At 44.3% G+C, this 14,980-nt stretch overlaps 2 protein-coding genes across 12 annotated transcripts in view; one reads left to right on the top strand and one right to left on the bottom strand.

Annotated features, from left to right (window-relative positions):
* Positions 1-3,381, bottom strand: part of SYTL3 (synaptotagmin like 3) — a 64,276-nt gene extending 60,895 nt beyond the window's left edge. For 4 of the 10 annotated variants that reach the window (XM_075924539.1, XM_075924540.1, XM_075924542.1 and 1 more), the window contains exons 1-2: positions 1,135-3,147; positions 655-768 (exon numbers count right to left, since the gene is read on the bottom strand). The gene's annotated coding sequence lies outside the window, so the exon portion shown is untranslated. Of the gene's footprint in view, positions 1-654; positions 769-1,134; positions 3,148-3,243 lie in introns of those variants that run through there. The other 6 variants (XM_075924543.1, XM_075924537.1, XM_075924535.1 and 3 more) reach the window with 5 other exon arrangements.
* DYNLT1 (dynein light chain Tctex-type 1) lies at positions 3,319-14,032 on the top strand. 2 transcript variants are annotated; one of them, XM_025180657.2, is made up of 5 exons: positions 3,319-3,474; positions 6,110-6,151; positions 8,161-8,284; positions 12,822-12,899; positions 13,616-14,032. In XM_025180657.2, the coding sequence occupies exons 1-5, from the start codon at positions 3,319-3,321 to the stop codon at positions 13,684-13,686; spliced, it is 471 nt and encodes a 156-aa protein (XP_025036442.1). In that variant the 3' UTR covers positions 13,687-14,032. The 2 variants fall into 2 exon arrangements, with proteins under 2 accessions (XP_025036442.1, XP_014425019.1); XM_014569533.3 differs by lacking the exon at positions 3,319-3,474 and adding an exon at positions 3,563-3,775.
* Positions 14,033-14,980: the final 948 nt, after the last annotated feature.

The raw sequence follows: 14,980 nt of genomic DNA, 5'->3' as shown, positions 1-14,980 counted from the left end.
TAGCCACATTTATTTGTTTGATTTGGCAGTGACACTGAATCAAATGCATACAAAATAATCTGTGAAAGTCAGGACCTGATTTGAGATAATTTGACTATCAGACCTATTAATTCAAAAGAGAGATGTGGTGTATCCACAGTACAGCCTTAGAGTACTGGGAAAACATGCTAATCACAAATGCTAATGGCATTTATGGCAGCTGTCTCTCAAACAAACACCAACTGAATTAATAATTTACTTGACGAAAAGAATTATGAAAAGATTTTGCCCTACTTCACTGCAACATTTTAATTTTCATATAGAGATAGATTGTGTGCCCATAACAATGTCTTTTGGGTTGTAAAATTAAATATGTTGCTTGAATTTCTCTCTTGGCAGTATTAATATCATCCCACCATGGTTTTCCAGTAAACGATTACTTCACAACAAAGTAAGTTCACAACAGTTCAAGTTCCAAATCTTTCCTCAACTCTTTTAAATACTAAGCAATATTGTTTAAGCAAAAATCCTTTCTTTCCGGTTGTGTTAGATACAACAGATTGAAAACATGCCTTACCTTTTCAGCTGTCACAGTAAGAAGAACTGTACAAGTGATCTATTCATTCAAGATTGAGTTCATTTTTTCTTTGCTGAAAAAAACTGATTTCTCCTCACCTTTTTCATTGCTGAAGATACCAGAGTTGGTGTAAAGCATCTGTTGTGGCCCCTGTGGCAGTCAACAAGGCTCCAGGGATGGTTGCTACTGCAGGCTCCAAAACACTACTGTTGCTGGGAGCAAAGCAAAGACCAGTGATCAAACAGAAATTATTAGCTTCTTTCAGATTTTAAAAAAAGAGGTTCACCGTGAGAAAATGCAATGCTGAATTAATCAAAATGTACTTTCGGCTCCCGAGCTACCCACAGGAAGTGTGGTGGCTATGCATTCTTAGACTTTTGAATTATTTCGCTTTCTGAAAATTGCACAACTACAATTTCCTCAGATAGAAAAACACTGGTAAAATGAGCTGGCCTTTTACTGGAAACAAGATTGGTTCCTGTTCAGTCAGCAGCAGACCACAAATAATAATTGATAGACACACACCAGGAACTTTCTTGAATGAATACCTATAAAAAGTAGAAATAAATTTAACTCACCAAATATGAATCTGGAACCAGATAAAAAAACAAAAATTCCTGGATATCTGGATGCCAGTCCAACCTGTTACAGAATTAGGCCTGAATAACCATCTGCATCCAAACTTCTTCATATTCTGGGATGGGGTACTGAGCCTCTTTTTCCAGGTCAAGCTAAGCTCTAGTTTAAAGGAGCAATTATTCCTGGATCAAACAGTGCATAAAACAGGGCAATAGGATACTTTTTATTTCTTAGATGTCTTAAGAAGTGGCATATATCAGTAAAAGGTATGATAAACAGTTGCCAACCATGTGATAAAATACATAATTTTGTGACTCTTTAATCGCCCAGTTCTACTAATCCAACAGGTCCAAACAACAAATGCTTAACTTTAAACACAAACTATTCTCACTTAAATAAAATGAACTACTCATGTGCATAAAGATAAACCCATGAAGAAGTAATGTCCTTTCTTTTTATTCAGGCAATATTTTTACTGTAGTAAAGACTAGGTAAGGGCTGAAAGTGTTGGCTCTGCAGTCCTGCCAACCCACCTCAAACTTTCAAAAATAACGAGCAGGTTCCCTCCAAATAATGAGATTGTCTGGAAAATCATGAAATTAAAAATAACAAATTTTGGATTCTTTTTGTCTGGTTTTGTAAGATCCACTTGGGGCATGTTTGCAAGCTTTCCTCCACAAGCATGAGGACCATATACTCTGTTGTTTATTTTAATGAAAGTGAGATCCTCATCTAATCACAGCCCAAAAGCTGCTGCTTTGACAAAACCACCAGTCTAAGACTTAAGATAAAATCACAAGAATTGGCATTTCTGGATCTGTTAATGATTCTCACATCTCAGCATTTTCTAGTCAAGGCCGCTACTTTATCAACATAAAAACTCACAATACACACTGGCAAAAAGTTACTTGGGGATCCAGGTAGTGTTGCCAATTTTCTAATCACACAAAACAGAACATCCCAGCCCTGCACCTTGCCCGAGGGGCCCTCCACCTTGCCCGAGGGGCCCTCCCTTCGCTAAGGCCTCACTCATTTCTCCTTTATTCCCTCTGTGGGTGACTCTTTCCCAACCTCATTCATTTTCTCTAGGCTTTGATAAGGGGTTGGCATATGGGACATAGTGATGGCTGCAGCTGAGAGAATGGGCTGCAGTAGCAGGAGGTGTGGACTTCGGGGTTGGGATGCAGAAGGGGACTCTGCACTGGGGCAGAGGTTTGGGGTGCAGGCTCTAGGAGCAAGTGTACCCAGCTTGTGGGAAAATCTTGGCTGGGGCAAGAGATTGGGGAGTGGGAGTCTCAGTAGTGCTTACTGCAGCTCTCAAAAAGCAGCCACCAAATCCTTGCATCCCCTCACTGCATGGCAAGCAGCCAAGGAGGCTCTGCTTGCTGCTTTATGCCCACATGCACCAATGGGAGCGCTGGAGACATTGCTTAGGTTGGAGCACCACAAGGAACCACCTTGGCAGCTCAACATGTGCCTGGGGCCACAGGAACATGACATCTAGTTCTGGAGCTGCATAGAGCCAGGGCAGGAGGGCGCCTGCCTTTGCCCGGAGCCCACATTGTGCCACCAACCGGACTTCATCTGGGCAATGGAGCCGAGTGTATCCACCTGGGTCTTCATTCAACCAGTGTTCCAGTCAGGAACGGGACTCCTGGCAATACTACACTGGGGGCAGGATTTTGGGCTGGACACAAAGGCCCACGTCGCATCGGTGTAAATCAGAGACCAACCAATAATATGTCACCATGGAGCCAACTCTTCCCATGGGGTGACTTGGAACCACGTCACTGAGGTCACCCTGCCCAGACGCGCGCCCTGGCAACGTCACACACTTTCCCGTAAGGCGAGGTTACAGCCCCCGTGACCAGACCTTGCTCCGGTCACACCACCGGCCTAAAGGCTCGGGCTTGCCGGCTGGAAAGTCCCCGCTTCCGGGCACGCTAGACGGGGCTGACCCGGTGGGGGCGCCTCTCTGGGGGAGGGGGGACCGCTGCGTGAAAGCGTCTCCCACGGGAGGCCGGGCAGCGCGTTACTGCCACGGGCAGCGCGGAGGCTACAGGGGCTGCGCCAGAGCCAGGCAAACAGGCCCAGTTGCGCGCACTCACTCGCAGGCCCGGCCCGCGGTCATATGGGCGGGGACGCAGGTTGCCGTGGAAACCAGCAACCACCACCTGCGTCACATGGGAGGCGTTGGGTGGGGCCGCGAGGCGCTCACAGGCTGCTGTCACAGGATTGGGTTGCGGGGAGCAAGCGGCGCCTTTCTGAGCACCAGAGTATCCCACAATGCACGGCTCCGCTTGTTGCTAAGGCCGGAGACAGGCGGCGAACAATGCAAGGTGGTTTGCGCAGGCGCAGTACCAGCTCCAAACGCGGGGGGGGGGGGAAGGGGAAGGGAGAAAGCTAGAGAGCGGTGTAGAGGCGCAGGCGCAATGGGAGCCGCTAGCAACTAACGGAAACTTCGGAAGACAGAATGAGGTTGAAAGCGCAGGCGCACTAGAGGCACCGTTCCGCTCAGCACGCAGGCGTGGCGCGAGTAGCCGGCAGTTGGCGGAGGGCTATCAAGGGGGCGGGGTCCGGGTGCTAAGGGCTGCGGTCCGAGCCGGCGGAAAGATGGACGAGTTCCAGTCGGGAGAGGAGGTAACGGCTCGTGCAGCGGGGCAACGGTCCCCGGGGGGGCAGGCTCCGGTGCTGTCCCCTTCCGACGCACACGGGGTAGCGTTAGGAGACTCCCCCTTCCCCCGGCTCCCAGCCCGTGAGCTCCGGGTGGGCCAGGCGCTGGCGCCGCACGTTGGCGGGGCAGGGTCCGACCCGCGGGCAGCCGCCAGGTCAGGGGTGGGGCGCGAGGGGTTGCTCCGGCAACGAGCGGGAGCTGCGGGCCCGCGGCGCTGTGAGGCTGGGTCCGGACGGGCTTCTCCTGCACCTGCCTTGCCCAAGCCGGGGGGGGGGGGCGGGATTAACGCGCCCTCCCCTCAGTGCTCGTGGACCCTCCGCCCGGCGCGGGGAGCCCGGGCTTTGTGTTCTCCACGCAGCAGCGCGGCGCTGCCGCCCTTGCCTGGCAGCAGCACGGGGCCGATCGGTGTAACGAGTAAAACCCCTCCCAGAGCCGCCTGCCCGCGCTAGGGGGCTGATCGCCCCGCAACCCAATGGATGCCGCTTGGTTAGTCCAAATCGGAACAGAATGAAAACCTTAGTTCTACATTAAAGGTCACTGAAATGTCTCACTAAGCAATAGGCCCACGCCCTGCGGCTGCTAGTGTGTCTGATTATTTTGGATGCTCACTTAATCGTTCAGCCTTATTTCCATGCCCCCTTGTCATTTTCTTTATTTTTAGCCTGAAAGTTTCTCTTCCAAAACTATTTTCTGTAGGGCTGACAGAGAAATATCTTAGTAGACCTTTTCCTGGCATTACTACTAAAAAAAAAAAACTATCATTGGGTGAAGCGTACATAGTCACTATTGCATTACACTTAAATGCACAGTGTTCCCTCTAACTCTTTTTTCCATCCATGAACAGAATAAATTCTGTTGTTAGAATTGAGGCATGTGAGGATGCTGTACCACCAGAAGGAACACATGCTGTGGACACTTTAATTAGAGATGTAAAATCCTGTTTTATTAGTTAACCAGTTACATGTTAAATTTAACGTGGGTGGGTGGGGTTCTCTGACCAGCCTGGAGCAGGTAGGGCTGGAGCAGCTGACTGCCTGCAGGGGGCTGCTCCAGCCCCCATGCGTTAACATAATACATAAGCATTAAGTAACACGGTAAAGGTGATGCTTACTGGTTAACCATTCAAATCCCTACTGTTAATCAGTTGGGTGGCATTTGAATCTCTTGAGTGGCTGCCCAAGTGCTCAGCTTCGTTGTGCACAAAAATGCTACATACCATAGAAGCTTAAGCACAAAAGGAAGGACACAAGCCAGCTAAACTTCTTAATTGTGCCTCAGTTTTGCAGCAAGGATCTGTTTTTGCCATAATTTATAGGTACATACCCACAAAATAATTCCTGGTATTTACAAAATCTTTTGTTTTTCACTGATATTTTTTAATTGAATTTGACTGCTCAAGTACACTTACTGATTGTTAAGGAAATCCAGTATTGTTAAATTAGCTGTGTTTGTTGAATTAGTCTATTAGGGATGTTAAAATGTGTTTGCTCAATACGTGCTGAAAATTAACCTCCCCTTCTGCCTTTGCCCCCTCCTCTGTCCCCCCGCTGCTGCTTGCATGTAACTGAAATCCACAGAGGTAGTGGGGGAGAAAAGAGGGGGGCAAACAGGAGCCAGTGCTCGCAGGGAGCTGAGCACCAGCTCCTGGGGAGCCATCTGCTCCACCACCACCACACAGCTGCCTCTGGCATAGTGGAGTGGGGGGAAAAGGCAGCATGTGTGGGGGAGCCAACTTAAGACACTGGCTCCTGCCTGTTCCCCAGCATGTACATGTGTAACTGCTGAAATTTACAGCAGTTACACATTGGCAGAATTAAACACAATTTAACATCCCTACTGCAAGAAGCAGGCAAGGTACTGCTCCAACCCCCACCAGTTAACCAGAACCAGTAAGGCTTATGGGCAGTGTTCCCTCTAAGCTGCAGTGGCAGCATAGTTTCACAGGTGATTAATCAGTACTGTCCAATCTGTGTAGCTGTGCTGCCTTCCATCTTAGAGGGAACACTGCTTAAGTTGGCCTTTCGCATCCCTAGTTTCTCCTATATGGTTGGCATGGCCCAGGGCAGGAGGGTTAAAACTTGGCATGCCACTTTGAAAAGGTTGCCAACCCCTGACTTAGTATAATCTGCAACCACTTGGATTGTCAGTCTCTTGACAGTGTGTCAGACTTAAATCTAAACTATCCTAAGTATATTCTTTACTAGTAAATTTTCAGTAGTGAAACTTGTATTCTCAACTAGAAACTGGTTCTGAAGAAAAATGTAAGTAGAATTTAATAAATTTTCTGAATTTTTCTGTAGACTTCTTTTGTTGTTGATGAAGTGAGTAACATCATTAAAGAGGTAAGAAGTTAACAAACGTCTTCATTGTCATGTGTAAAATATAACCTTACATTCCCTACATCTGTTGTGATGTTTTCTCTCAATAGTTTCTTTGTGTTCAAAATATATTTTCCAACCAATACATTGATTAGTATTAGAAATTATGTAGTTTATTATTCAGTTTTCCATTAAGACTGATACTAATTAATAGTAGTGTATGTTTAAAAAACTGTTTAACAAGTATCATTATGAACTTAATTAGGGATATTTGAGTGTAAACAACTAAACATTCAACTGATAAATGCATGCATATTGCATATTGCATTAACTGTGTTGGCTATACTCAGCGGAGCGGGGCTGGCGGCTCCACTCTTTGGAAGGCTTCACTGAGATCTCTGCAGTATAAACTTTATACTGCAGATCCCACATCATGGGTAACTGCAACTGCTGAGATTTTCAGTGGTTGCACAGTTGCCCTATTACATGATTTTTAACATCCCTACTTAAAGTATTTGATAGACTGTAGACTGTATTCCTCTTCTAGTGTGGACCTGCCTTTCTTCATATCAATTCCCAGCTAATGGAAATTGTGACTGGTAAAACTTATGCAGAAGGGCTTAAGCTCCATTTAAAACTGTTAGCATTAAAGACTTTTGCATAGGCCTTCTGCATGAACATACATTTCACTTAAATGTGTCACCCTTCAGGATATTTTTTTTGTCAAAGATAATATATGCCTGCATATTTGATTCAGACACCTTAATGTGTATTTTAGATAGATAAATACCCGGTATTTACAAGTTGCTAGGAAACTTACTTGGAGCTTGTTTACAAATCTTCAAGAATGTTTGTGGCAACCACTACTCTTGTTACAGAAGTTCCATGAAATGGCAAATAAAAGGGATTATGACACAGTTTGATTACTGTGTACACAAAACAAAGTTGCAGATTAATGTAGTCTTGGTTAAGTGGAGTTACTATCAATAATGTGTGCCCATTTAATATCTCTTGAATGTGGGAGGTCCCTTTCATAGTGCATAGAACAAATGTACAGTATAAATAAATTCTATTTTATTTTTTATAGAAGCAAATGAAAGCTTCTGTAAAAAAAAAAGTGCATGTTTGTTCTTCAGCCATCAAGTGTGCCTGCTCACTTTGAAAATGCATAACATTGGGCACAAGTATGAGAATTAGCACCCATACATAGTGGAATATTTTCATACCTGCTTTCTTAAATAACCTTCATGCATCTGGTCTCTTTTTACTACACTAGTAGCCATAAATAACAAAACATTCTTAAAAACAAATTCTTCTCAAGATTACTTGAAAGGTCAAGCAGAAACAGTTTAAATTCTGCTTCCAGACCCAGCTTTCTGCACAGAATCCTACAATAGTACGCAGTGGGTCTGACAGACTCTCAGACCTCTGGGCAAGAGGGATGGAGGCCCTCTTTGCACTCCCGGAAGGGGTGGATCTTTGGACAGAAGGGGCTAGCCTCTCCCAGAAAACTTTCAGTGCTACCTGGAGTGTCCCATGCAGGACTCCATCAATGATTTTAATAGCCTGTGGTTCTGGCCACTTCCACAGTATCAGTGGCCAGGAGCCCTAAGCCCTTTTGAATGGCTGGCAGCTACCCTCTTTGCTTTCCCTCCTCCCCCATCAGTGAGCCTGGCAGTACCAAACATACATTTTAATAACTAGGCTGTGAATCAAAATGTTTTCAGCTCTGTTGCAAATGCAAGGCATCTTTGATGTGGCACTTGAGGGTCTACAGTAGGGGTTTGAGATAAGCTGGAATCAAAATCAAAGGCTAAAGTAAGACAGCTGACATAACCATGCTATGAAAGAACAATCACTTGGAATGCTTTCTTATTAATGGTGGTAAAAATATTTCTAATACATAACAGGGCAATAGACTCTAGCATCTGCAATGCTAGTGAAATTTAAGGTTCTCCATCCAATGCATCAAAAACATGAAGTTCTAAGATGGGTCATGGTAACAGCTACCTTTGTATACTTGTCATTTTTAGGCCGTAGAAGGTGCGATAGGTGGCAATGCCTATCAACACAGCAAAGTGAACCAATGGACTACAAGTGTGGTAGAACAAACTTTAAGTCAACTAACAAAGCTGGGGAAACCTTTCAAGTATATTGGTAAGTTTGGTGCTATGTTGGTTTTATTGACTATCCCAGAAGACTTAAATTTAAACAGTCTATTCTTGAAATTTATTTAAAGATGAATGGCAAAGCTTTTCATAGAAACTTGTTGTGTCTCCTAAAGTAGTAACCATACAATGAGCAGTCCTGTGGCACCTTAAAGACAAATTTATTAAGTATTGAGCTTTTGTGGGTAAAACCTACTTCATCAGATGAGCTGGAGTGGAAATTACAGAATCCGTACACTATATTTCAGTTTTAAACTATGAATTTATAGTCACACTATAAAATCAGCTTTATTTTGTTACAAAGTATCTAGTGTTAGTCCATGGAAGATTAAACAATCTGGCACGGGTATCTTGCATGCTGGTTTTTGTTGTTGTTGCCCTTTTCTCACCAAGAGTTACGCATATTGGTCCCCCTTCACGAGGAGATTGGGGGAGTCAGAGGTGAAGATTAAGTGACTTGCCCAGCAGAGTTTCTCCCATTCATGTGCACTATAGATCACTAAATCTTCAGGGAAAGCTTGTGACAGGCCAGGTCTGGGCACGGCTGAAGGTATCCGCTCAGGCTGAATTGCTCAAATTCAGGGCTCCTTCGGGCCCCTGACTGGAGGCCCTTCCCAAATGGGCCACAAACCAGTCACACCAAGCACTTCAGCTGCCAACCTGGCCAGCAGGAAGCCTCAGACACCCCAGCTCTCCCTGTGCCACAGTCAGCCCCGGGGCCTAACACACAGGTGAGGGGTTATAGAACCCAATCTCACCTACCCTGAACAAGTTCTTCCAGTCCCAAGAAACCAGCCACAGTTCCCCGGTCAATTTAACTTTGAATCTTACCCACAAGAGCAGGCTGGGCCAGTCCTTTAGAATCTAAAATCTAAAGGTTTATTAATATAATAAAAGAAAGAAAAGCATGACAGTAAGGTTGTTAAGGAGAATACATTACATGCATCAATCACCAAGTTCTGGATGCAGGCTCTCAGCAGAGATGTTATAAACGGCTATCTTAAAAGTCTCTGGTGTACATCCTATGTCAGGATGGGTCCACGACTTTTCCCAGCTTTCGGTCTCTTGCAAGGTTGCATCTGGGATCAGGAGCAGAATTGAAGACAAGATGGAGTCCGCCTCATGGCCTTGTATCTCTCTCCTGGCCAGAGCATGTCACATGGTCAAGTAATCTATCTGTTTCACATGCTGGCAGCCATTATGCCCTGGCTGGTTTGCAGGTATCCAGATTTCCAGACGCATTCCTCAGTTGTGTATTGGACACCTTGAGAGCCATTGTCCCTGGAGCCTTGCTAATTAGCAGGGCTTGACAAATCGCTGAATCTACGCCCCTGTGGTGAGTAGATTTCAGCTGGTTGTGCCATGAGCCCCATTCACCGGTGCTTTGTGCATGCGCAGTATGGGGCTGGCGAGTGACTCTCACTGAGGTTTGTCTAGCCCTGCTAATTAGTATAGTCAAACTGAACAATTGTTCTTTACAACAGGCAGTCCAACACAGAGTCCATATTCATAACTCCACATACAGACATCATACAAGGACATGAATAGCATATACAGAATCAGTAGAACATAAGCTTTTATTTGCCACCTCACATGGCCCTCTTTGTACAGACTTAGGGACAACATCCCCCCTTGGGTGCATCAGTGACCTGTCTGATTCCATTGATCCAGTAATGTGACACAACTGTTCTAAAACACTAAAGCATGTGTCAAAACACTGATATGCCACAGACTTTTTCAGACCACAAAACTATACCTCCATTATCTGCCCATTGTTCAGCATCTTAAAGCTGAACTAATGTGGGTCAACTAGAATTGGTCATGCTCTCCTTTCCAGTATCAAAAAATAAGACATTCTCTCAGTTTATACAATTTCTATGGGATGTCAACTTTTAATTTGATACTTCACACACACAGAACAGTAAAAATAAGTAAATGACAAAACTTGGCAACACTAAAAAAAAAGAAGTAAAATAGCAAGTAGTTGGTGGCTGTGATGGTTATTGTAAATGAGTGTTTCTAAGAGTGCAACACAGCACCTTCTCAGCCCTCCTGGTTTCACATTATAATTTGTTTCACGAACTTAAACTCAGAGGCTCATAAATGCAGGTGTTAAGTAAATGGAGTGCATAAACATGTGGTTGAGTTTGCAGACAGATCCTTGCTTCACATAACTTGCAAATAGTCTTCCTTCTGCAGAAGAGCTACAACAAGGCTTTCTACACTAGCGGGTTATTGCGCAAGAACAACTGTTCTTGTGCAAGAATCTGCGGAGTGTCTACACCACCCACCCTCTTGCGCAAGGAAATTTACAGTATGGCGTGATAAAAGAGAGCTTCTTGCGCAAAAGCTAGGCTCTTTTTTAACAGGTGTAAGCCCTCTTGCGCAGGAGCGCAGTGTGGACTCTTGGCGGGGATTTCTTGCACAAGAAAGCCCTATGGCTAAAATGGCCATCAGAGCTTTCTTGCACAAGAGTGCCCACACTGCCATGGATGCTCTTACACAAAAGCACAGCTGGCACATGGCAGTGGGGACATTTTCTTGTGCAAGACGTTCTTGCGCAAGAAGCCGTCAGTGTAGACATAGCCCAAGTGTTTGCTAGTTTCTACTCAGGAGTCAATGGGAGTACTAAGACTCAGAACTATGCTAGATAGCAAAGATCTGGCCTTAATAGTTTAATACTGCTTCCCAAACAAATTCTGAGACCTACTGGAAATCACTTATCTGAACGTGTCATGGCCACCAGGACTGGGGCACTACAGGTTTAAAAGGTTCAAGAGTGATATGCAAAGCAAAAAAGATAATAGATGTTCTCAGACAAAACTACGTTGACAGTTTGAGCAGCTGGTGGAGGTTAGGGATGTTAAATAGCAGTTGATTGAATAGTTGTGTAACCACACAAACTATTGGTTATACAACTATTTGATATTCCCGGGGGCAGGGCTAGCAGCCAGTGTGCTTCCTGGCCCCACTCCTGGGAGCCCCCTGCTATCCTGTGCTGCTGCCTCTGTATCAGAGGCAACAGTGTGGGGTGGCAGCAGCCTCTGTCTGCAGGGAGACCAAGCTCCCAATAGACAGAAGCTGTGTCAGCATTCCACTGAGCAGCCTCTGTCCACAGTGAGCTTGGGCCTGCTACAGACAGAGGCTCCTCTGCAGCAGCCTCTCCTTCCTTCCCCCTCCTTCTCCCATTGTAGTGCAGGTGGCTCTATGGAGCTAGCATGAGAGGAGAACCAGCTTAAAACAAGCTCTCCCTAGTGCTTCCCCCCCACTCCTGCCTCTGATAGAGAGGCAGTAGTGTGAGGGGGCAGGTGATTTAGGTGTCAATGCATGCAGGGAGCCGACTTGAAAGCCAGCTTCCCATGTGTGCCAGCTCCTGCCTGCCCTCCTCTCCCTCTGTGCTGTTGCTTCTCCATCAGAGGCAGCAGTGCTGGGTGGGTGGCAGTTGGCTCCATGGATCCAGTGCTTGTGAAGAGCAGGGTTAAATCAACTTCCCCAGCTCTTGCTCCCCCACCCCATTTCTGCCTCTTATATAGAGGCAACAGAGGAGAGGAGGGTAGTGCATGTAGTTGATTGGTTAATCGTGTACTTGACTACACATTGACATCCCTCATGGAGGCAACACTAATTTTAGGAACTAGATTAAACTATGTACCAGTTAAGCAATTCTGAAATGGCATCCACTGTGAAAGCTAGGCATAAATAATGCAGTCACTTTTTGTAATTTTAAAGAAATAGTTGTCATTTTCCCAAAACTAATTAAGTCACATTTATCTGGATTCTTTAAAAAAAATATATTCTCCAGCTAGAACTACATATCTATGGGGATCCCTTTTTGGAAAAACTGGTAGATTGTGTATATAAAGCACATCTCAGTCCTGTTTCTACAGGTTGGACTTCCCTGTTCTGGCACCCTTCTGGACAAGGGAGTTTGCCAAACTATAGGAGCTCTCAGTAGCCCCCCTGGCTGTGGACTCTACTGCCCTGCCAGAGTTCTCTAGTCCAGCAACATCCATGGCCCACTTGTGGGGTTAGAGCAGCCCTCCATGCTCCTGGGTAATGGTTAATTGTTACCCAGTATGCATCACCTGTTAGGGGTGAAGGTTACTAGTTCACATACATACCAGCAAGTACTGTACAAACAGGAGAGAGGTTTTCCATGCCCCAAAGATCTTAGTCTGTCCTGATCGTTTTTGGGTTGTGTGTAGGTTATGGCCAGAGCTGATTTATTTGGGACACCTTTGAAGTCTGTTAGGACAATTTAAAAGTGCTTGTGGTTTTTTTTAGTGCTTTTGTACTTGTTCTGTTGTACTGCTTAAAGTAAGGGGACATCATCTTTTTGCTAAGATATTTTACGCTAAATTGCATTTTTGTGGTCAATATTGCATGTAGTGAATTTGAATTCATAGGTTTGAGGGACTGATATTAAACTACCATTTGTGCTGTTAAAACTAAGCATCAGTGTAAGTTGTATTGATAGTAATTGTCAGTTTGGTTCCCTAATGGAAGCTTCTTTTGTGTGTTAACAGTGACCTGTGTGATTATGCAAAAAAATGGTGCTGGACTTCACACAGCAAGCTCTTGTTTCTGGGACAACACTAGTGATGGTACAGAAGTGACTTTATTTTCTCTCTTAAACAGCAACTTTAAGTATTCTCATACTAGAACTTTTAAAGGGTTGGTTGCCTTACCTCATAAGACTGACACTTAATCTTTAAATTACTATTTTGGAGCAGCCTAGTGCAACTGAAGTGCCTTTAGGGATAAGGCAGGGGAGGAGACTAAAGTCTCCCAAGTTATGAAGCTAGCAACTACAGGCAGTCCCCGGGTTACGTACAAGATAGGGACTGTAGGTTTGTTCTTAAGTTGGATTTGTATGTAAGTCGGAACTGGTACATATTGTAGGGGAAACTCCAGCCAAACATTTCTCCAGAGCTCAGTTTTATTCTCCCACACCTCACTTCCCTCAGTCCTTTATTCTCAAGCTAAGGTGTCTGCTGAGAAAAGCCGCTCCGCGTCTCCCTGGTCTGCTGGGGTGGGGGGGGGGGAGCGCTAGCTTCACATCTCCCTGGTCTGCTGGGTGGGGGATGCAGCTAGTGCGGGTTGCCTCACCCCGTTTGTAAGTAGGGATCCGATGTAACCCGGGGACTGCCTGTATTTTTTTTAAAAAATGCATATATTGACAGCTTTGCTGATTCTTTATAAAAAAAATTGAAAGTTTGAACTTTAATATAGATGAGTCTGATGATATGGAGAACCATGTAGAACTTTGTGTATGAAATGACAAACTTCTTGGTTTTTCATACTTTCTCTTCTGTTGCAGGAAATTGCACTGTGAGATGGGAGAATAAGACTATGTATTGTATTGTCAGTGCCTTTGGACTTGCAATATAATTGCCTTGGAACTACTAAGCTGTCTACTGATTTTTATTCTTCAGCACTTCCATTTCATAATCTATTCAAATTGAATACACTTTTGTTTTTAATGTACATTTGTCACTTCCAATGTAGAAATGTGAAAACACTAATTATATGCTGTTACGAGGATTATACATGCAATCTTTCACACCAGTATTGCCAGACTGTCTTAATATTTCAAGGACTTCAAGGTGCTAATAAAACCTCTCCCCTGAAACCTGCTGCAATGTAAAGGTTTCTTTAGCTTTACTCTCTGAAACTAATTTAAATAAATTTTCACACTTTGTACTTTGGGTTAGCATTAAATTATTGAAGTTCATAATATTGTGTGTCTTGTCTATTACATTCAACTGCGTGGAGCACTGGGGAAACTAGCTAAGGGTTCCAAGGTGTCTGTCATAGTCTGTGTAGATAATCTGACTAAGCTGGAGAGTACACAAAATTGTAAAAGTCTTATTTGAGACTACTTTTAAAATGCTACCATAGTAGTAAAGACTAATGACCAAAGGTTTCCTAAAGATTCACTCATCCTACTTTGCTACATAAAACAGTGGATCAAAAATGCATTCCTTTGGTATGGCAATTCAGTAATTGTGACCCTCTTCTGCACAGTCTGTTAAACAGGAGCGGTCAAAATGATGATCTGAGAGATGAGGCCTAGCAGACATCTAAAACTTGGATTAAATTGAAGTGTTGTTAGTTAACAATAAAATGGAGTCATAAAAGTATTTGGAAAAGTAGGATTTTCAGCTGAAGCAAATTCAGATAACTTGAATTAGTGGTGCTCTGGTTCTCTCTGCAAGTCATTTGAGAGAGGTTTTCAAAAATCTGAAAATAAAAGGGAATGCTCCTTCCCTTTTCTGTTTTTATGGCCTTTGGGGCCTCTACTGTGCAAAGGTAGTTAACAGTGCATTTTTAACAGTACCAGAAGGCACTTCTGCAATGCTATTTATACACTATAGCTTGTGCAATAGTTGGATAGATCTAAAATAAAACACATTGAAATAATTGCCAGTAGGTTCTGGGTTTGACAATAGGATGGACAAAGGCTTGTCAGGCTACTGCTCAGTATGTATCTGTACCTATGCAAAGGACCCCCCCCCCCCCCCCATAACCTGGTTAACTTGTACCTTTGGTTATTCCCCTAACTGCACTAAAACAATAGTCTCCAATCCCAGGTGGCCAGAGTCCCTCCCTACATTTATATGCTAGCTATTAACAATAGAAGTATTTAAACTTTTCTATGAGGACAGTGTCAGTTCCACTATGT

The sequence above is a fragment of the Pelodiscus sinensis genome, chromosome 3 (genome assembly GCF_049634645.1).
Source record: "Pelodiscus sinensis isolate JC-2024 chromosome 3, ASM4963464v1, whole genome shotgun sequence".
Taxonomy (NCBI): domain Eukaryota; kingdom Metazoa; phylum Chordata; order Testudines; family Trionychidae; genus Pelodiscus; species Pelodiscus sinensis.
The sequence above is the reverse complement of the archived record's forward strand: the minus strand, read 5'-3'. Positions and strand labels throughout refer to the sequence as shown.

Coding starts and splice junctions, on each gene's coding strand:
- DYNLT1 (XM_025180657.2), top strand. CDS start 3,319: ATGGGAGGCGTTGGGTGGGGCCGCGAGGCGCTCACAGGCTGCTGTCAC. Junction 3,475..6,109: donor CAGGCGGCGAACAATGCAAG/GTGGTTTGCGCA, acceptor ATTTTTCTGTAG/ACTTCTTTTGTTGTTGATGA. Junction 8,285..12,821: donor GAAACCTTTCAAGTATATTG/GTAAGTTTGGTG, acceptor GTGTGTTAACAG/TGACCTGTGTGATTATGCAA.